The sequence below is a fragment of the Pavona decussata genome, unplaced genomic scaffold (genome assembly GCF_977016875.1).
Source record: "Pavona decussata unplaced genomic scaffold, jaPavDecu1.1 SCAFFOLD_386, whole genome shotgun sequence".
NCBI lineage: Eukaryota > Metazoa > Cnidaria > Anthozoa > Scleractinia > Agariciidae > Pavona > Pavona decussata.
Window position 1 is genome coordinate 1,161,907 of NW_028145758.1, and position 22,881 is coordinate 1,184,787.

The 22,881-nt window shown below is 40.4% G+C and overlaps 1 protein-coding gene, 1 long non-coding RNA gene and 1 pseudogene across 5 annotated transcripts in view; 2 read left to right on the plus strand and 1 right to left on the minus strand.

The window, feature by feature from the left end:
• The first annotated feature begins 566 nt into the window (after positions 1–566).
• LOC146451527 (uncharacterized) lies at positions 567–2,876 on the plus strand (annotated as a pseudogene).
• Positions 2,877–4,552: 1,676 nt separating this feature from the next.
• Positions 4,553–22,881, minus strand: part of LOC146451528 (uncharacterized) — a 50,106-nt gene continuing 31,777 nt past the window's right edge. For all 4 annotated transcript variants that reach the window (XM_085098975.1, XM_085098976.1, XM_085098973.1 and 1 more), the window contains 6 exons: positions 21,343–21,404; positions 16,938–17,030; positions 11,863–13,324; positions 10,495–10,572; positions 7,198–7,263; positions 4,553–6,748 (listed from right to left, as the gene is read on the minus strand). In XM_085098975.1, coding sequence (XP_084955101.1) covers positions 6,384–6,748; positions 7,198–7,263; positions 10,495–10,572; positions 11,863–13,324; positions 16,938–17,030; positions 21,343–21,404 — 2,126 coding nt within the window. In that variant the 3' untranslated portion in view covers positions 4,553–6,383. The remainder of the gene's footprint in view (positions 6,749–7,197; positions 7,264–10,494; positions 10,573–11,862; positions 13,325–16,937; positions 17,031–21,342; positions 21,405–22,881) is intronic.
• On the plus strand, positions 21,808–22,310 carry LOC146451529 (uncharacterized). The gene is made up of 2 exons (XR_014860000.1): positions 21,808–22,046; positions 22,186–22,310. It is a non-coding gene; the product is annotated as an uncharacterized LOC146451529 (long non-coding RNA).

Sequence of the window (22,881 nt, forward strand, 5' to 3'; positions counted from 1 at the left end):
TCAGTAAGCTTACGCGCAATTTGTTGTTGATATTAAATAAAGCATTTTATTTCGGAAATTGTTCTTCACTTAGCTTTAAAAACCTTTATTCCATACTTTGTAGTCTTCTTTGTTTTTTTCTGGAAAGGGCACTTTGCAAAACGTTTTGTACGTCTTCACAAACTTCACGAAAACGCGAAGGGGAAGCCATTTTCACTGACAGCTCCAGGTGCCGTCTATCGATCGATAGACGGCACCTGTGTAGCCAATCAGATTGCGCGTTACGCGATAGTCGGTCACTTAGGTATGCTAAAATCCAATAACCTTTCTGTGGCCTAGTTAGACCAGGCAATTCTACGATTCTTTTTTGGTGATCTTTTGTTGCAACCTTCAGTGGCCACCAGCGCATGCGCCTTGGTTGTAACCGCAGCAAAATTGATCTTGCGCTACATACAGATCTACGTTTTCGGCACCGTGGGAGGAAGTCTCGGCACCCCTCAAACTTAAGCCTAGAATCCTAAGACCTTCTAACAAGATGGACGTTAAGCTGAAGCGTGAAAACGTGTCAGATAAAAGCATCCGAGTGCATGGGAGACTTTCAGGAAGAACGTTGCGACTCGCTACTACACAGACTCTATGCCTGCAGTCATTTATCTGCTTTTCATGTTAGGTTGTCGCCTTGTCAAGGTATCTTGGATATAACAAGTCCATGATATAGTGGAACCCCGATTTTACGATCGTCGATCTAACGATATTCCCGATTTAACAATCAACATTGATTTCTGTGTCCAGGCAAAAGTTATTCATAAATCGGGAGTTCGTTTACAACGATATCCCGATTTAACGATATGGTTTTGCTGTCCCCTTGCCGTATCGTAAAATCGATTGAGGATCCACACTTCGGATGTATACCGCTGCTCATGTAAATACCATAAATTACATATACATAACACTCTGGAATAGAAAAAAGTGGCAGTGATTCAACTTACAATTGAGGGAGTTGTAGTCCAAGACGAATTGCTCGACTCTAATTTCGAGGATCGTTTTTGTTGAAGAACATGTTAGCCGAGTTACCTTCAAAGAAAGGTCTTTAATTTTTTTAAATATATCCAGTGATCCAGTGGTCCGCCAAAAAAGTGCGGTTTTGGTTAGGTCGCCCATTTCGAACAAAAATGTGTCCCAACCAAGTTTTTTAGGACGCTCTTTCGAACGGCAACATTCCTGATTAAAAATGGCGACCTACTAAAATCGTCACTATCCTTCCCCGTCCATATAGGGGTGAGTATTTGACTTTGTCTTGGGCAGAGTCAAGTAAAAACATTGAAAATGGAATCAGCATGCAAGAAAACCTACTTTGGAGTAGTTTTTGTGCCTCCCGTGGGACGAGAGTCATAGAACTGCCTCTGAGGGGGGTAGGGTAGGTCCGCCAAAAAAGTGTGGAGATACGAGAAACGTTGTAGGGCCCAGAGGCCTGAGAATTGTGCAGCAGGATTGATAAACAGAACAATAGTCATTCGATATTAATTTCTTTGCAGAAATCAGCATTACCTCATCGGAGCTTGAGACTCATAGAACTGCCCCTGAGCGGGGTGGGGTAGGCCCGCCAAAAAAGTGCGGAGATATGAGAAACGTTGAAGGGCCCAGAGGACTGAGAATTGTACAACAGGATTGATAAACAGAACAATAGTCATTCGATATTAATTTCTTTGCAGAAATCAGCATTATCTTATCGGAGCTTGAAAACGACCTTGATGAGAGACAATCCTTGAAGCTCAGGCTCACTGAAGAAGAGAAACGTCATACTAAGAAAGAACTCGAGGAGATCAGACGAAATTCCATTATATTAAGTGATATCAGTAGCACAGGGCTCTTCGCTGATTATGACTCAAATCCCAGTGATAAATTAAGGTGATGAGCTGGCAGACTGCTCTCCACAAGAGGAGGAAGTGGAAACAGACAACGGAGCAAGTGGAGATGAAGACAGTTCAGCGAGGATTGAACAAGTGCCACGTGGATTTCAAAATACCAATCAGCTGCTTATAGCGGGGAACGAGGACTTTAAATGGGAAACGACGGGGATGAGTAGCGAAGATTTGGAAGTGCAGACCACGTAGATACTCTTTCGCTCAAAAGGAATAAGAACTAGGTTCTCTTAATAAACTGTGGAAAAATGCTTCCCTCGGAAGGCTGAATGAAACCGCACGGCGCAGATCATTTGCGAAATATGACAGCGAAGAAAGCCTCAAGCAGGGAAGCGAATCACCATACTCGCTGAAGAGAAGAAATAAGGAAAAAAAATAGTTGGAATCGCTGGAAGACAAAGTGGCTCTTCCGGAGAAGCAGCTTCAAAACGAGAAGCGAAGACGCGAGATTTCCGAAAATGAGGTTGTGAGGCTTCAGTTGGAGAAAGAAGGTCTGAGCGTGGAGCTGGAAGACAAGAAAGACCAACTCAGAGAAAGTCAAATGAACCTGTATTACGTGGAAAACGACTACGAAGAGGAACTGTACTTTGGACAACGCGACGATGATAATGATTCGGCAGGATTATGTGGAATGACTGATCAAGCTGAAACAGCGGAAAGCAAGACTCAATATCCACCTACTGACAGTGATACAACTGCTGCCCGCTGTGGCTCACTGGAATAAATAAGCTCCAATCCCAGACCAAGAACTTGACACGTTGACGACTGACCAGTAGCTGGCGAAGCGTCAACGCCCAATTTTACGAGCTCGACGAATATGACAACGAAATAAAAGTTGAATTGGACCCAAGTAAAATCTTGGACACATTGCGCAGGCTCAAAACTCATACTAACTCCTTATATAATAAAATCTTGAACGAGAGGGACGAGCTACGTTATCTGAAAAAAAGGGCTTCTAGACTAGAATCCAGCTAGCCTACTTGCCAAAAGATGCACACGGTCTGTCGAATCACTCGGCAGTGCAAAGAGCTTCTTTTTCTCACTTCACAAAATTTTGTTTGCTGGGCATATCGTTAGTAGGTAACTTGTACATCCGTCAGAGTGTAGTCCAGTGTAGGACTGTTGGTGGTAACACTGACTGATGGTGACGATATGTAAGCCCGGGGGAACTCCCATTTAAAAGTGACGGGGGTGATTGTGTGACAAGTTTTTCAAAAGAACCCCTAAAACGTACCAGAATTCTGTTTTGTGGGCATGGCCTTAACAATTTTTTTTACCCCTAAGAGGTAGCAAATGAGTTGACTGGCATTTACTAAACAGGGGGTACCAAACCACGAATTTTAACCCCTAAAAGGTACGACGATCATCCCCATCACTTTTATATGGGAGACTCCCGCCACCCCCGGTATCTAAGGTCGCGGGGTATTTATGCAAAGAATATACACGAGGTGCATGTCAATACCGACAATTGAGACAACACGAAAAGATCCTTTAAAAAATATTCTGTATATCCCCTACGACCAAGGTCTGGATGAAAAGTAAAACTTAATAAGTTGGAACATAATTGTAATTATCATAACAAAATTGATCACAACAAAATTTACCGACAGGTGAACATAATTAATTTTTTAAACCGAAAAGAACTATTCCAGCAAGCTTGGTCTGGTTCCATCCATGCAGGACGACTTGGCTCATTGTACTGAAGGGTAGGTCAAAGAAAAGTATATCATGTTTATGTCACTTTTCCTTGAACTTCCTGCACTGATAAAGTTCTGTTTACGTTTAATTTAAAATTCTCTGTACTGTGGTTAGCTTTAATAGCTGTTACTGTCAGAGAGCTGGCCTGTCGAGCAGAAATCATGAGAGCGATGAGCTGATTATGATTTCCATATCGCACTCTCTCTCGCTCACCGCTGTTCCTAAAACGGAGTATTATCTTATTAAGGTAGAAAGAGATTGGCAAATATTAAAGAAATAGAAAATTGCCGCCTATATGTTTGCATAGCCTAAAGATAAGGAATCTAGTATAACCTTACACCTGAAGCCTCCCCTCACCTTTTACAAGCTGAAAATATGACTGGAAGATATCGACTAAATCAGTCACAGGAGTGCTACAGTAGTTGTCGGGGGGGGGGGGGGTGCTAGTGGAGAACAAATGTTCAATGTTGGAATTATTTGTCCATCCTATGGTAAGCAGTTTGATTAACGACACGAAGTGGAAGGATTTTGCCTGATTTGAATCCTATTTTGAGCAAATTCTCAAGGGCAAAGGCCTTCATTTCAGCCATGCCAACTTTCCCAACGTGAAGTGATAAGGTATTGATTGATGCATATTGTAAAATATAAGCAGGAGACGATAAGTCTTAAAATTGCAGAGATTCGTGGATTTTACGATTCAACTCCGCTAGGGTGTGCAAGCCGAGTAATCTTCGTAAGTTACAAGACAGTATAAACGTTTCCTCGAAGAACAGCATTTATTCCGAAACCTCAAGTGAGCAATTCTCTGTGAATAATTCTGTCCACGATATTGGATCAAAAGCTACCAATTGTTATCTTCCCCTCGGCGACCTTTCCCATTATGACTTAAATTGTAGTTCAAAATACAAAGACTGAAAGCTTTCAAAAACAACAGCGACACAACTCCATCTCGATTTATTTTAACAAACTTTAATTCTATGCATCAACACTAAGCAAAACATGGGGATCTAAAACTACCACAGTTACTGTACATGATTAGAAAAATGAGCCCAAAATGAGGGGCCCTTACGGATCACTCTCAATATACACTTTAAAATTATTCTTACCCAACGATTGCTACCCGACAAGTAACTGAGGAAGAAAGCCGGAATGTAAGCTTTGGTAAAGACTATTTATAGTCTCCATCATCAGTGCTCTTTTGTTTAGAAGCCGATTAGCATCTCGCTCGTTGCAAATGTTTCTACAGTCCGAGGCTGAAAACTTAAGGCAGAAATATTTTGGGGAAAGCTTTATCAATTGGTTATTAAACTGGAATCAATGTTCACACTAACCCTGGGTTAGTCTAATCATGCTTTGAACAACTGGGCCCACGTTAAAGGGGCACTGTTATGGAGATTTTGCGGTATGTTGGTTAAGAGGGTACAAATATTTGACACAGAACCTCTTTTCTAAGATGAAACTACTCTTACAGCACAGGGAGAAAATATGAAATGATTTCTCAGAGGAAGAACAAACTAAAATCAGTTTTATTTAGCAATTTTAGCAAAATAATCAGAAGGAACTTGAAAAAATTGGCCAATTTTTTCAAGTTACAATCCATTTCCATCCTGGGCATCCGCAACCAAAGATAAATGATACTTGTTTCTGTCTACTATCAGTGTTATTGTAAACAAAACTGAACCCTTATTGTAACGTTTACATCCATACGAATATTTTTTTTTTTTTGGCTTTTCAAAGTGACATTAAAAACAGGTGACACTGTCCTTTTAACAATAACACAGTTGATTGACATAATGTTATACCCTCGTGTGACTTTCCCAAAGCTAAATTACTTTATCCCTTGTACGTGGCTTAAGCTAGGTTTCCGTACGATCAAAAACTATCGAAGGATCGCAGAAACAGTTCATTACTTGATTTCAAATGATCGTCAAAAGCTGTTTCTAGTCTCAAGTTCCAACTCCTCTTCAGGAAATGAGCCGGCGCCTTCCTCCATCGGATGGACGGTACCATGTAATCAGAAATATGCCGCCCCATCGAATAGGCTTCACAAAATGCATACGAGGAAAAGGGACTCCTTTTCAAGAATTATTTAGCCAACCTTAAGTTAGGCGGAGGTGCAAAACAACGTTTCACCTTAAAATTCAGCACATTTTAATGGACCCAGTTGTAAAAGTCGAGCAAATTCTTATTACCCAAGTTTATTTGTTCGATTACTAGACACTGTGGGCTTAAAATCGCGGACCATCGAAGGAAAGCAAGTTCATTCTCTCCCCGATCACAGAACATGAATCACAATTGATTGCAGTAATCACGATTGCCGGCAGGATGGACAAGGAATTGCTTATTATCCCAGAAGTTTGTATTTGATAGCAGAACAGTCTGACGATAGCTTTGCCAGCGTTCGTTGGTGAACATATCGAAACTAGGGGTGTGTTGCATAAAATGTAACGTCGGGCGTAACTGCTAACGCCAGACCTTCAGCCCAGTCACGTTTGACGATAGCATGAAGCCCGCCGTTAAGTTTTATGCAATTCATCCCAGGCGTTGAAGCTGAGACGCACGGTGCAGCAAAGCAAGCAGTTCGAACAAATCTCACCGTCATGTCAGTTTCACTCAACATTTCAGGCCAGCCTTTGGACCTTGTTACTGTTCGCAATGTTGCACCATCTATCCCACTCAGTTATTTTTACAACGTTTGTATCAATACCTCTTATCCCAAAACACGCTTCACTACATTAACGGTGAGAAACGTTTCAGTAAACGATGCGAATAACTAAACAATATTTAAACACACTCTACTTTGCGCGTTGAACAATATGACCCCTTATATTGTTCTATTAAATCCGTTAGTCTAGCAGCTATATCGTAACATCTAATCTTTTTAAGAGCTTGAACAAGATCGCCAACCGTTAGATTGGGATACATTACTTGCAGAGTCTCCATTAAAATCCTAGAAGGACTTCTGTGATGTATCGTTCTTCCGTGATATCTCACATATTCACGCTGTTCGGGCGTAATTGCACCAAAACAGCGGGCTAAGCGAGCATAGTCCGGATAAAAAAAGCCCAATCTCCTTCTATCAAGTTTGCGGCACATCCAATCGAACAACTCCAAATGCTTTGCATCCAGTTCTTCTAGGGTGATCTCATCTGAGAAAAAAAGAAGAATCCTCAACTGGTTTGAAAATGAACAGTCAACTGAAAGATCTAGATCTGGTTCATCAAAACGACTTTTTAACGAGGTTACAAGGGATGTATACAATAATAAATTAATTAAGAAAAAGAAAAAGAAAAAGAAAAAACAACAACAACAACTTCTGAAAAACACGAGAATGATCCCCGCTTTAGATCCCCATCGATGTAAAAAGGAAAAGAAAAACCGGGTTACTGTTTCTCATTCCCCTCAACTTCCGCCAGCCTACACCACCTTCAATGAACTAGCGGCCCCAAAACTGCTCACGGACGTGTGTGTAAAAACTATACCGCGAACTCACTCATGCTGACGCGTAAAATCTCTGATAAAAAATAAACAAAGGCAAATTCTAATATGACTTTACTCAGGCGAACTCCGGGTAAATATATGAATAAAAAAACCTTACCTGTGATTTCAGGCTGTCTATTCGAAGACTCGTTGTTCATCTTCGCGTCTTCCGGGTCACAGGCGACTGCATTAAAATAAGAGAATCGTTCCCCTATTTAGTAAGGTAATTCTATTAAGATGTGAGAACGCCTGAACACAACACGATACAGACAATGAAGGAATGAAAAGCCGGATTGGCCATTATTCAGTAAGGTGAGAGGGCTAGGCCATACTAAAGGAAAGTTTTAACATCATTCTGAGGGAAGAGCCGCTCTGAGTAGTATGAATTTTTTTTTTGGGGGGGGGGGGGGCGTTTTATCTTTTTTAGATCTTCGAAGTTTCAAATAATCCAAAAATACAATAGGGTTATAATGCTGAGCCAAATCATTCTTTCCGAGTTGCTTAATGGTTTTGTAGGATGTCTAGAAAGAAGAAAAAGGGGTATCAGGAGTGTTGAAAGTTTGGGAAAATCAAGAAAAGTTTCAATTTTAAGGTTCAGTAAAATTAAGATTTGAGCTCAATAATTATAAAACAGAAGAACACCGAAAAAATTTAGTGACAACCCAAAGTGCTTATCAAAGTGCTTATCCTTCTGTTATTTCTTTCTTATCCTATCGGCATAAAAATTCGACCAGACAGCTTTTCTGAAACTATGTTTTGGAGAGGTTAAAGGCTATTGTAGTTTTTATGAAGTGTCACACATCTTTAAATATTTCGTCTCCTTTAAAATTTCTATGTCTCTCTTTGATTTTAAGTATTTACCTCTACCTTTCTGCGATCGGACAAGATGACTCAAATCCTGTGCTGCATGTAATTGGCCTTCCGAGCGAGAAAGTTAGACTTATCTTGTCCGTTCGGAATTACCCATTGCCCGTTCGCTCGGCATAGAAAGTTTAAATCACGAAGAATTCAATTCTTCTCTTCGATTTACCTGTTGCCTTGGGGAGGAGGGGGGTGGGGGAAACACTCACTGTTCTGTCGCACTTTGTAATAATCATCGCACTTTGTAATACCTGTCGCACTTTGTAATAAAAGTGTCACACTTTGTAATACCTGTCGCATTTTGTAATAACACTTGTCACACTGTCGCACTTTGTAATAACAAGTTGTCGCACTTTGTAATAAATGAAGCTGTCACACTTTGTAATAACAAGTTGTCGCACTTTGTAATAAGCTTTTAAATTACTTTTGAATACGATGTTTGGTGGAAAATAAGTGAATTAACTAATCACCTAGGGTACAAATGTGTTCTTTTATATTTTACTTTGCACACTAAACTGAGGGGATGAAAAAGGAAAAACTCCTTCTCCTCCACGATTCTCGCAACTGTTAATTGTCTAGATCTTGACTACGATGTATCGTGACTTTCTCATCATGAGTAAGGACTTTTAAAAATCGGTTTTGTTAAGCCGTTCCATTGACTCGGTACTAGTCTAATCAGTTCACCGTGCAAATGACCCTATTGCATGTTTAATTTGTAAATGATAGCTTCATTCAGGTGTTAAAAAAGGTATTTATCAACCGGTCTTAAGATCTTAAAAATAAATCGGAATTTGAAATATAATGGCATCTCCTGCGGATGAAAATAAAAAAAGCTTGTCTCCTTGGGGTTTTAGAGAGGAAGAAACTGGAAAGCAACCTGTGATGATGCTCAGCTGGCTCAGGACAGAAGGAGAGATTTGGTGTTCTCGTGCAAATCCCGGGCAAAACGTTTTTCTCTGCTCCCAACCAAGTGGTTAAAGACATGCTAGTCTAACTACTATGCCCACACCTCAAAGTGACTTCATCGATCTAGGGCAGGAGGCATTTGTACATCTCACACAATGGTTTCGACTAATGCTCGAAGACAAAGGCTGTCACATTGCATCCATTCCACCCCAGTGGATCCTTTTGAAGGTTCTGGTTAATACTCAGTTCAAGGGGTAAGCATACCCAGACCTGTGGACCACCCTTCTTACAAAGAAACGCGACAAAGATGATCTCGAAGATGGACTCCACTTGGTAGAAATCGTATTGGTTCTTCATATCTCCGCTGTTCAGCTTGGAAAGGGCATAATCAGCCCAAAACAGATTCAAGAATGATTCACATTCCTCCCTTGGTGGAGAAACTCTTGCAGATCTCATGGGAATTTCACTGAAGGGTTCATCAGTTCTGGATTTTGATCCAGAGGCAGCAGTGAGAAAATGAGTTTCTTCATCACATTGAGGAAATAATGCATCAGATATTCAGTATATAGATAGAGCCTATCCAGTCTTTTCTTTCTTGGCCCACGCCTCATTGCAACTCCCATCTACTAATACCTCAGCACACACCAAGCGAAGAACGATACAACTATAAATTCGATTATTTACCGTGCTTGCATCTACTGCACAGAGCTATCGGCTATTTATACTGCGTTGCGTGTAAATTTCGAAGAACTGTGGTATTTGTCTTGTAATGGCGTCCGAGGTATCCCGACTTTTAGCCACGACTGTAGCACCTATTTAAAATCTTGTGACTACCCTCCCAAAAAAAAACCCTCATATGGAACAAGTAGCGAGTCACTTGAAGCCTCCGTCTCCCTTGCTTACCCTTGGACTCAACCCTCTCGCTCATCTTTTTATTTTTACTTGGAGCTATTTCCCCTCTGTTCAGTTATTACACTCCATCGTTGCTAAACAAGCTATGTGATCTCCAAAATAACAATTGGGAGAAGCGTGGAGTAGAACGGGTTCGTCCCCTCAGTTAAGTATGCAGAGTAAAATATCAATGAAGAACGTATTTGTGTCCCGGGGGGATTAGTTAAGTCATATATTTTCTACCAAATATCCTATTCAAAGGAAATTTGAAAGCTTATTACAAAGTGCGACAACTTGTTATTACAAAGTGTGACAGCTTCATTTATTACAAAGTGCGACAACTTGTTATTACAAAGTGCGACAGCTATTTTATTACAAAGTGTGACAAGTGTTATTACAAAGTGCGACAGGTATTACAAAGTGTGACAGTTTTATTACAAAGTGCGACAGGTATTACAAAGTGCGATGATTATTACAAAGTGCGACAGAACACTCACTAATAGTCGAAAAACTCTCAAAAGAAAAGGAAAGGGACATGAAACCATCTAAGTGTAGTTTCATCTAGTTCTCTAATTTACCCGCTCTACCTTTCAACTTGTATTTTTTTTTTGAGTGTGCATCGAATACACAGGGTACTTACGTCAACTTATACATGTAAACCCGTCGATGAAAACAAAAATCAATGTTCTAATGTACGTAGCGTAATTATATTCCGAGACAGAAGCTGTCAGTGAAGACAAAACAGCCAAACGCTTACCTATGACGTCACACAGTCTTTTTGAAGTCCTTCTGTTATGGTTCGTCTCGACCGACTCCGAGTAGACACAACCCTCCCCTAAAGTGTTTGAAAAAATTATTGAGATGTAAGAACATCTGACCAAAAGTTTATTTCAAGACGATCACGGACGTGACATGGACACAACTCGTTTATTATCAGGTGCCCAACTGAACAGACCATTTCTGATACAGTATATTTAAATTCTTACTTGGCTACGAGGCTGGTGGGAATAAAACAACAGAAATTACATTGAGGTTCAGAGATGAATAATTAATTTTTTTTTTTTGCTTTATTCCCTAAAGCCTTGTAGCCGAGCTAGAATTTTAATATATTGGAAATGGTCTAAAAGCGTTTTCATTCACGTAAACAAAAGAAAGTATTTGAATAAAAATAGAGTTCAATTCCCACAGGTTTAGTTTGGGACACCAGCATGACCGCCATTTCTTTGTCTTGGGACACCAACATGGCCGCCGTGAAGTCATGTGAAAATACTCTATTTAAGTTGTTTTGATAGTGCGTCGATCCGCGCTAGGCTTACAGAACGACAAAACACAAAAGGATCTAATCTCCAACAAATGTAGAACAAATAATGCATAAAAGAACAAGGCTCATCAAACGGTCAGTGAAATGTATTTTTCCAACATTTCGTAAGGCACTGCCTTTTTTCTTCAGGTTATTTTAGAAACTGGTCCTACGGAAAAAAGATGTTATAAATCAAAACAGGACCAGGGAATGCAATATATTCCGTAATAAAATAAAGATAAAGCAACAAAAACCTTTGCTTTCTAACAACTATAACGCTTATGACATCTACTTATTCCTCTCGAACTAATCGTGACGATGTACACAAAGATAGAGGGGCATACCTCATCAACAGAGGTCAACTGAATTGTCGAACCCCCTAGGTGTAAGTAGGAGAGATGAGACATGAACATTTTTCCCGACTTTCATCCTCCAATGTTGTGATGATTTCCGAAATTTCTTATTTTGACGTTTTTTATTTTCTACGTTGTAACGTTACCTATTTTGCTCATACCTATTGGCAAGTTGCATTTTCAGCTTTCAAATTGTAACTCTTTTGCTTACGTGACTTCAGCCTATGACAGTAGTTGGCATTGGAAAGAAATTGGTAAACAGCGTGCATAAGAGCGATTTAGGGATATCTCGTTAATTTTTAAGATATAATGAACAGATGACCGACGTGATTCAGTTTGCTATTGGATTATGTCTTAATATCTTGTCTTGGCTAATATATAGGCAATTTAAAGGCTTTCGTTTGAAAAAGAAATAACGTATTTCAGATGTACACAAAATCTGCCAGCAAGAACAAAAAAAAATATCACTTGCCTGTCCCTCCACGTAGTTTTGTTGTTACCAGCATTCTGTTTCCGAGTGATCTTTTAAATCTGTACGCAGTCACCGCCGTCAGCATGATGGTAATAATAACACACGTTGATATCATTGCAAGGCCAATTCCAATAAAGGGATTCGTGTCTACTTCCTTGTGGGATTGAAATACTAGAGTTTCTGAAGTAATTGATTTCGGAATGGACATTGCTGAGTTGAATCGACCCGTACGTGGAGGAGGACTGCCGATTTTGAGACAGATTCTTGGTTGGCATTTCCTCCATTTTAAGTGACGACATTCGGTAGGAAAGGAATCGTTCCCGTCATTGCAACAAGTGGAACACAGAAGTGGAAATTTATCTGTTAAAGGTCGACAAACAGAGTTTGACATTAGAGTACACCGTTTCAATGTCTTTCCGCTCTGACAAATACGACAAGGCCAACAGGGCTCGGATCCAACGGAGCTGGAAAACGATCCAGGTTTACAAGGGGTACATCGCTGACGAGGCAAGGCAGGTACAGAGCTCCCACACCGGATGGCAGGTTCCATGCCAACAGAACATCTGACGCAATCAATACAGGTTGTATTGGAAACAGTTATCTGTTTATGAAGTAAACACGTTTTACTACAAATAGTATCACGGCCAATAGCACAATTGGAGACCACAACGTTCCCAGGAGGACAAACTCTGCATCTTTTACATTTATGTTTGCTAGGGCTATCAGAGAAGGTTAAACCAGGTCGGCAATGGACGCAAGCCAAAGTTACATCATTCCTGAATACTGCTCCGCAAGGCATGGGAGGTTCCATTCCTCTTGGGCATGTTAGGCATTTTATGCATTCTACCTTTGTTTCATTATTATATCTACCAACCAACGTGTATTGTCCACCTCGACAAGGACGTGCACATACTGTGTCGAAGATTGTTGTACATTGTACGACAACTCTCTGTCCATGCGGACAGGTTGAACATCTTTTGCATTTCTTTCTGTTTCTCGCTGGAGAAAATGTTTCCCCGTTTTTACATGGAATGCAAGTTATTAATGTACCATGTGGAACGGTACTACCACAAGGATGAGATGGTTCAAACCCTGCGGGGCAGATGAGGCAGGTAATACATCCGTATATTTCTTTCTTAGAATCTATCCATATAATTGCATTAGTCCCGCATCGAGCACAAACAGCATCAGCTGTAGGACTGCAAGGTCTCACCACTGTTTCATCTGGTTGGCATTGTGAACATTGTCGACACCTACCATAGTGGCTAGAAAAGGTGTATCCTACTGGGCAGGACCTGCATTCAATTTTCACTCCTTTATTAACTTTGCCTCCACAAGGAACTGAAGGCTTGTAACCAGGCGGGCAATCAAAACAGGGAAAACAGTGGCTTCTTCCTGTGGTCGGGTTATGGATTTCAATGCTATCCGTGTGACAATGTTTCAAGCAACCTGGGTCATTTTTCTTCAACAAAAGATAGAGTGAATAGAACAATATTAGCAAATACTTTTCCAAAACGGCTATTTATGTTACTCATTACAATATCAAAAGGTGTTAATAAATACGACCTAAGGATGTCCAAGTACTAGCAAAAGAGGACTACTCTGACAAGCTTATTTGCGTACGCCCCCAAATTAAATCGAGATGGGGGAAGACACAGCAGGGTAGAACAGTGACGTTGTCAGACATCACGTAACCGACAAAACACACGTTGTGATAACGAAATATTACATACTTGATAACAGCCTGTGTAGCGATCCTGTCCATTTCAGCGCGCGAGAAGGGAACAAAGCCTTCTGCGCAAATCAGATGAAATGCGCCAATTCTTTTAAAACACGTGCCTTTCTCAACTACATTAATAATAATTGTCGATTCGGGCCAATATCACGCTCAATAAATTGCAATTTCACAGAAAGAAAGACCGAGAGTCACTGTGCAATTCCAATCACAACTATACCTTTCAGTCACAAAACATTACAGTCAAAACCATCATTTTGAAAAACTTTAAGTTGCTCCAAGACGACCCTGAAACTGGCGCAATCTCTTTATGGCCTTCACTAATTTCATTCGAATGCGATAAAAAACATAGCTAACTCTCTAGTCAGAAGCATACTCAAATCAGACACTCAAACTGGTTGTTTAGATGTGAGCGCGCAAAGTGCAAAACTTTCCTTTTCATTCACAACGTCGACGAACTTTCGGGAACAAAACGCAAGATAACTGTTCGTTTTACGTGCACCTCTGCTTAAGGTGGCTCTAAAGGGTTATGCAAGATCACGAAGCGCGCGCCAGTGACATCAATCGAAAGTTAAAATTCTCGTTCTTTTTGCTATTTTCCAAATCAAAGCTACTGAAACATTACAAACAAGGGCCAAAATTTGCTGTTTAACAGTCACCTCTGAAATCAAGGCTCTTAGTCTCAAATTAAAACTACTCAAACATCGCCATTTTTTGACGTCTGTTTGGCTTTGATTTCAATTTTCTTCAATTTCCTTTGGGTAAAATTTTCCGAAGTGCTCCGACCGGGTAGAGTCTGACAAGAAGAAACTTTTAAAATCGAAAAAAGTAAGGGTTGTCAAGGTGGTTTTTTCGTTTTTAGCATTATTGTGTTTTTTTGGCTGAACGAAAACCTTGTCTTATAAATTTTTTTGATAAATTGGCAGCAAGGAAAACTAAAAAGGCATAACATCTCTGCCAAAGTTTAAGGAATTTCACCGAAGGAAATTCGAGAAATCTGAGGGGGAACTTTCTATTTTTTCACCTTAATGGAAATACGTCATCAAAAGAGGAACTCGCCAAGATCGCTATCTGGGCATGCGTGAACTTTACAGCGATGGGTCGATGGACCTGTTTTCACAAGCGGATTGGTTGAAATTTGCAACCTCGGTTATCTTTGAAGACACGAGCAACAACACTTCGGTTTTATAAAACTATGACGGAGAATTTTTTCTTCTTAAATGCTGTTGGCTATAATTTGAGCTGTACAATTGACTTGTTCGCTGTTTTGCTTCAGCTTGCGTCAGTTAGCGCGCGCACATTACTAAAGCTCGCATCATCAAATGCGCGCGCAAGCTTGAAACGCTAGTGAGACACCTTAAATATTATTTCCTGCATATAAGCACTTCGTCAGTATCCGAGAATATAGAAGAGCACATGCTTCTGTGAACGCCTGTCGGGCAATACTGCTTTGCGAGTAGAGGCGAGCAGACCACTAGAGGGTACCCTCTAAAAATTACATTTTTAAATATATCTGAAAATCAGCTTAATGGCAAAATAATTTTAAAAAATCAACTAATTAAATAGTGCATGATATGCTATAATGTCGATACAAAAATTTAAGTCAATGTCAAGCAAGTAGTAAAAAATATATATATAAACGTAGTGGTCTAATGGGGATGGGGGGCGGACCGTGGATCGGCCACTGGCGGAGATGCATCCAAACAAGAGAGGATCAAGGGGTACCCCCTGATCCTCTCTTGATACAAACTAATCGCTGGACTCTTTAATCTGCCTGACCTAACCACTCTTACAAGCACATGGCAGTCTGTGCCATTTCTCTTCATCACACAGAAACTCGCAAAACTTTAGAACAAAAATTTAACTTCCGAATCGGCACTCATAACTGGCCGCACGGAATCAACGAACGCTTTTAGTATTTGACTGATTTGTTCTTGTTTTCCACGTTGCCTCCACTGGTAGCTATATAAACACCAACAACCCACAATTCGTCGATTCGCTCTGACGAATTAAGGACTAACACTTGAAAAGTCAGCACTCAAATCTCTTTACGATGGCCAATTTATTAATGTTATCAGCTCTGTTAATAAACCAAACATTTGTTTCTACTCTCCAATGACGCAGCACGATAGTTTCTTCAGAAAGTAAGCCCTTTCCATTAACAAATTAAAATTCGGTACTTTCTTTTTAAGCTAGTTTGTAGCAACGGCCACTTTCCGAGCGTTTAAGATCTAAGGCCTAAATTTCTTACAGTAAATTATATTCCGTATTTAAAGTTTGCTACAAGCTGATTCTGTAGGTAAATTTCGGTTTGAATATCATGATCTAAAATTTGTAGCAAAACAGCAGAAAAATTTAAATGATAACAGAAAATTAATTGCATTTCTTATTCTTTTGTCATAAATCCAGGAGCATTCTAAATGTATTTTGCAATGAATTAACTTACTTAATACATTTACTACTGATGCACAAACACTGTTAAAATTCTGTTTCATTTTAATTAACGGCATGTGTCCCAGCAGTGAAGCAGACGCCTTTTGCAGCGGTTATTTCACCTACACAAAAAGGCATCTGCTCTCGTAGACTTTATTATTCCTCACCCGATTCATAACTTTTTCATGGCTGACATAAAATCCTCTACTAGCCTCGCCTTCCTAGTCCCCTGAGCCATTGTTTTGAATTGTGGCAAAATAAAGAAAAGATTAGACTGGCAAGGGACTCCACTTGTAGGAGCAATCTACTACTTTCTAACGATACGAAAAGCCAAGAAAACAACATCAAAGGTGCTGCTCCATTTTTTGCTAAAGTTTCACCTCCAAAATAATGACTCGATTTTGTTTAGTTTGAGCCGAATTTCGAAAGGCTGTAATTCTAGCCTAAATTGACTGAATTATTTAAAATTAATTTAGAAATTAGTTTGTCAGAGTTGGACAACTTTATTAGGCTTAGATTAAACCAACGAAAATAAGGGGGCAGAGAGAGAAACCCCCAGTATAGCCCTTGGGATATGATTGTGAATTTCTCCTAAGTTATTTTTAGATGTCATGGATTCAAAACGGAAGTCTGTTTCCCGAAACGTCCGGAAACGAATCTAAACCCCTGTACTAAATGTCACTTGAGAAAGCCGCACTGAACATTCTACAGTCGCCATAACACAATGCGACGTTGGCACGCTCTGATTGCTTCCCGTGACGTCACACTGACCATTTGCAGACGTCTCGTGAAGCCAACTTCCGTTAAGACGATGTCTAAAAATAAATTAGGTGGAATTCACATTCCCCAGCCAACGCCCCTAGTTTCCCTCGCTGTCCCCTTGTTTCAGTCTCTTGATTAAACTTACCGATTCACAGATTACACCAGGAAAACTGCTATTAGTGGTCCAAGATGTATTTTGTTTGGGCTTGAGCGCTGTGAAATTGACTGCTGGATATTTCTTAAAGAGATCAGACACAACAGTAAAATTTTTGTAAGTACTTTTCCCTGTGCCTTCCGTCAATGCTGAAATCAATTATTTGAAACAGGAAAATTTTTCAACCTTAGGCAAGTCTTTCAAGCTAAAGTAATCTAAGTGCGCCTTGTTAGGAATTTAAGGAACGTTTATTTCGGACCCGTCTGAAGATGATTTTAGCAAACAAAAGGTAAGTAACAGTCATGCACAATACACGACCCAGTTGACATATGGCGGAGGCAAGGAGGCACCCCCCCCCCCCCCCCCCCTCCACAAAACACGTACCTTCTGTTATAACATGGTTTTCTGATCGTTGATCTCAAACCGCGTGAGTTCAGGTTCAAATGTTTAGTTTATTGGTTATAGCAGTTAGAAATGAAACTGAGACTGGTACACACCAGTTTCTGTCAGGTCACTTGTCAAGTGCAGCAATGGCTATACGCACGGACGAAACCGAGGTTTGTTGGGAAAATCTCAGTCTTACAGTTACTATAAAGCGTTGCTTGTTGCATTGTTGTAAAGCGAATGAGGATAACGCTGATGTCTACAAAAGGACGCAAGAGATAAACTAAGTCTTTAATCAGTTTCGATGAATTAATGTGTTAGCACTGTAAAAAGCAATCACCATCTAAGTATAGAATGTTGTTTCCTTCGAAATTCATAAACCAATATAACTCAACTTACTTGCGGATAAGCGAGGAACTTGCAATTGTATCAACAAGGGAACACCCCACTACAGTTAGGAACTATACCGTAAAGTTCCGATAATAACATCAACCTGGAAGTAATGTCAAAACTTCGTGGCTTCTAATAAATCCCGAAAATAGCGAGCCCCCGAAAGTAACGACTCCCCCCCCCCCCCCCCCCCGCGAAAGTAGCGAGTCCCCCAAAAACTAGCCAGAACAGGTGTGTATGGATCTGTTCGAAAATCATTATATTTTGTTTTACACTGGGTTCCCATGCACACTTGCTATTCGAGGTAATGTGTTTAAAAATACCGTCGCGGAAATTCACTCCATTATCCGTTTGTTTGAAAACAAAAGGTGATTATCAATCATTTTCCCTTGATTGAAATTACATGTAATTGTTCCAGCAAGTTCCTCTTGACATTGCAACAGCTACACTCTCAATGAGGTTGCACTCAGTCTCAGCTAATCTTGCGATGCATATTTTTCAGAAAAACCCAACGGTTCATTTTTATGGATATCCGTTCGAAGGGCTTCAATCACCTCCGAAAATCGGATTTTGTTTTCAAGGAAATCTACAGTTTTCTTGCCCGGTTTTTTATCAATTAATTAAAAAAACTAATACCCTTTCGTTTTCAAAAAACGGCTTTCTTCAAAACCTTATAGACCCTCAAAATCTTTTATACTTCTTTATTTGAACTTTCTTCGAAATAGAAGCTATGTGACAGGATCATGTTCCAGGGGTAACAAAAGTAATAAACACTTTTTTCAAAGAATTTGTATTGATTGGAACCATGTTTCAAGGTCCGTAGCTTGGTTGTTATTACTTGGGCGGAGCGCCAAGTTATAAAATAGGATTTCTTCGTCTACGCAAAACGCAGTGATCTACTGCGCGTGCGCTACATGTTGGCCGAGTCTGCGAGTCTGCATGTATTCATCATAAGCCGCCATTACGGGACAAAAACATAGACGTAAAATCAACACAACGAATATCGTATTCTTAAAAGAAAACAGCTAGTATGTGTGTTGTCTGCTAACTCCTTCCATTGAACGAAACTAAGGGGCAACTTTCCTTTCAGGACGGATATTTTCCAAAAGTTCGACTTCAATTAACCTCAGACGCTCTTTTGGCTCTTCTCGATAAATCCCCATTCGGTGTCAAACGTAATCGATAAGATCAGGCCGTAAACACTGAATTTACATACAGCCGAGCAAAAAACTTCATTTCTCTGGCTGCAATATAAAAAAGAAAACGTTCAATTAACTTTAAAGATTCAAGACCATTCCGTGGGTGAAAGGCTTAGGGTAAAGTAGGAAACTAAAACTAAAGCTTCGAAAATAAATTTCATTCGGGGTCCAGTGTGAGCGATAAGATCTATTCACCAGAACAAATGTAAACACTGAAAGTTTGCTAATGCACAGTGTCAATCAACGCTTGACGAATTAATTTCTTTATTTACGTTCACTTGGATAAAACCGCCGACCGGTTAGCTCAGTTGGTAGAGTGCCGGACTACCGTGCGGGAGGTCGCGGGTTCAAACCTCGGCCGGACCTGAGGAGAAAGTGCTGCCTTTGCTCTGACATCTGCAAATGGTTAGACTTTCTAGTCTTCTCGGATAAGGACGATAAACCGTAGGCCCCGTCTCACAAACCTTGTTTGTAAATAACTCTGTGGGACGTTAAAGAACCCACTCACTGTTCGCAAAGAGTAGGGGACGTAGTTCCCGGTGTTGTGGTCTGGTCTTTGTACGTATATTCCGTATATTCCGGGTCCGCAGTAATTGGCTTTAGCTGTTGCGGTATCCCTGTCCATATTGGACAAAGCTAAATAAATAAACCAAAATGTGATCCTCACGGGAAAACAGGGAAAAAGGTGAACGCACGGGCACGCCAAATTGACACGCTAAACGTAGAATCTGAAAAAAAATCTTTCCTTCGGAGTCGAGTGTTACCGATAAGATCGATTCATCGGAACAAACGTAGGTAAACGCTGAAAATTTACATATTCATACCATAACAACTGAGTACCGCAACGCTAAACGCATTTTTATTTTTACGTTGGATAAAGCCAAAATAGCAACTTTAGCACCCGGGCCTTAGCAAAACTGAAAGCCCCTTCCGTTGTTACAAAACGTTGAAAGAAGCCGTCGTTTGGATGCAGAAAGGAATTGCCACGCTGAAAACAGCGGGAAGAAATTGGTCACGTGCTAGGCAACCAAAATCGTTCACGTGTATCAAGTTTCATCCGGCGACAAAGAAAATATTTTCGGCGGTTCTTGGAAGGAAAACTGGACGGTTTCTGCTTGTTATTCAATCGCCACGGGAGCTGCAGTGTCTTTCCACTTTATAAACCCAGCTTCTTTCATTTAAAGCCCTTTTAAATCCTGGAAACACTCTCTTTTGTGTCATGATATTTTGTCCATTGGCAATCACGCAAAACCTCTCAAAGAATGAACGTACACTTCGACCTTTGCGTTACTTTCCAGTGCGAGTGAAGTTTATTTTCTTTTTTGCGTGTTTAATAAACAAATAACTGTAGACATAATTTGAAATAGTTCATTCTTTGGTCACTCACAGAGCGCTTTGATTTTGTCATTAAAGTTCTGTCCTATTCCAGTGATCATGTAATAGATTCGACCTTTGCGTTACTTTCCAGTGCGAGTGAAGTTTATTTTCTTTTTTGCGTGTTTAATAAACAAATAAATGTAGACATAATTTGAAATAGTTCATTCTTTGGTCACTCACAGAGCGCTTTGATTTTGTCATTAAAGCTCTGTCCTATTCCAGTGATCATGAAATAGATTCGTTGAGTTAACTTTCTGTAAATCGGATGTTCTGTGAGGTTTGTGTTATCCGCACGCGTCCCATATAGAACGCATGTCTTTTTGCACGCGTGTCATATTGCACGTTCTGCGTGACATTTTGGAAGCTGGAACATCTCTCACAGAAAGCCCAGAAAAAAAGGGTATCAGGGTGGAAAGGTATTCGCACAAATACCCCTCTGTCGCCAAAATTCATCATTACCACTGGAACCGCAAATAGTCCTTTGTCGCTAAAATCCATCATTATCTTAGATGCACCTCATGGTTACAAAATCCGACGTGTTTAGTATTAAAGAGAGTAATGTTTTATTTTGTTTGCGTGACATTTTCGGTCGAACTACATCACGTTTATCGCAAATATGATGCCTTAGACTCTCAGCGAATCTTTTATCGTTCACCTGTCACCAAAGACTGAACTTACGTGCATGCTGAGATACTCCTAATACAACGGCGCCCAAGTAAACGCTCCCACAGCGTCTTGTTCAACTGAAGAGCACTGAAAAAACCTGGTCGATTTCTTGAATCTTGCTTCCTTGTCTCCCTCGCAGCCGCTCTGTGTCTCGTCACGCACACTCCGTGACGATACACATGCAGAACGGCCGTCCCCTGCTAAACCTCGAAATGGCCAATTAATATTCTCAACCTAAACTCATCCGGAATGAAATCTGTGGATCAGAAAACCGTTTCCGCCGCACGTTTACTCTAGACTTAACTGCGAGTCATGGCTAAGACCAAAGGCCCAATTTTATTTCCTGACCCTTCTCAAAATAAGATGAGATGTGCATGTACCTTCAGGGTTGGAACGGTGACTGCGTTAATCTCTGATTCCCGTTCTAAGGAAGATCCCCGTTCTACGGAAATGAAAGAAAATCATTTTCTGACAAATTGATAACATACTATTTAACAATTAGATTATGAGCTCGAGATTTCTATCGCGTGATAGCTGATGAGGGCGCAGCCCGAATCAGCTATCATGCGATAGAAACCGAGAGCGAATAATCTAATTGTTTTAGTATAAATCTACTAGTCGGTCAAAACCAAACAAGTAAATTATCTATTTCCTCATCGCATGCACTTCGAAAACGCGACAAAGTGGCTGCCATTTCATTGAAAGCCGCTACTCACTATCTATCACAGAATAGATAGCGAGTAGCATAGCCAATCAGAGAACGGCATTCGTGATAGAACACTAGTAGATTCACACTAACAGGGGGGGGGGGGGGGGGGGGCTGGCAGCTACCTTTGATCTTGCCGCTTTTCGGAAAGTGATGATCGCCCCAGTAAAGAAATCTGTCAATCATTCGAAAACCGTAACGAGCCTGCGCGAAATGCGAAGGATTCATGCCATTGTGTCTGTGGCGACTCGACGGTGGAAAACGCATTCGTATTAAGTCATTGTTACTTTGCTGTTAGCATGTTATTTTGCGGTAGTACGAAGTTTGAACACTGTGATTAATCAAGACCGCTGGAATGAGGTGCCAGCTTTGTTTTAGGTTAGCAGAGTCGTCAGCAATGCAATTGCGAGCGACATGTTTTCAGCGAGTAATGTAGCGAACGATTATGGTTTTCGTCGTCTCAGGAAGATATTGTACGTCGACAAAATAGTAGAGTTCAATTTCGATTCTTGTTCAGTTCTGAAGAAACTAGAAGCCACGCAGTGTTTCACGACTGTCATCGCGAAAGCCCAGAATGTAAGCTTATTTCTCAAGATCGGCTTGGAACTTTAATGTAAGCTTATTAAAAGTATTTGTCCCACATTTTATGCGTATCAACTGTTGAAAGCGTCTTTACGAATGAAACAGCATGTTTATTTTATGGAATTCTCGCTCTGTTTAAATGTTGCGTGACGACAGTTATTCCTGTAAGTTTAATTTTAATGCAGAAATTGTTTAAATGCATACACAAGGAAAACGGCTTGAGTCCTTAAGAAATTTTTAGATGAGAAAATTTTGCAACTGGAAAGGATAGCTGATAAAGATCTCAGAAGAAGATTGCTCAACATTATTGTGAATAGAGCTACCAGGTTTGTATGAGCGGCTGCAAGGGTGTTCTTGTCTGTATGGGGAGATTAAGTTACGTGAAAAGACATTCAGGTCCTTATTCTCTCCTGCAAAAAATTAGGAAGTTGAGTTCAGTAGCACCGGGTGAACAATGTACTGGTACACTGAGATCTTGCAGAAACCACATGCATGTGCAGAAACCTTGGAAGGTACATGTAAATATTATTGCATTACCTGTCACCCTTTACAATACAGATGTCCATGAACACCTGTATCGGTATGGTGGTTTTCCCCCATTGGTGGATGCCAAAATGGGGCTACTGGGAAT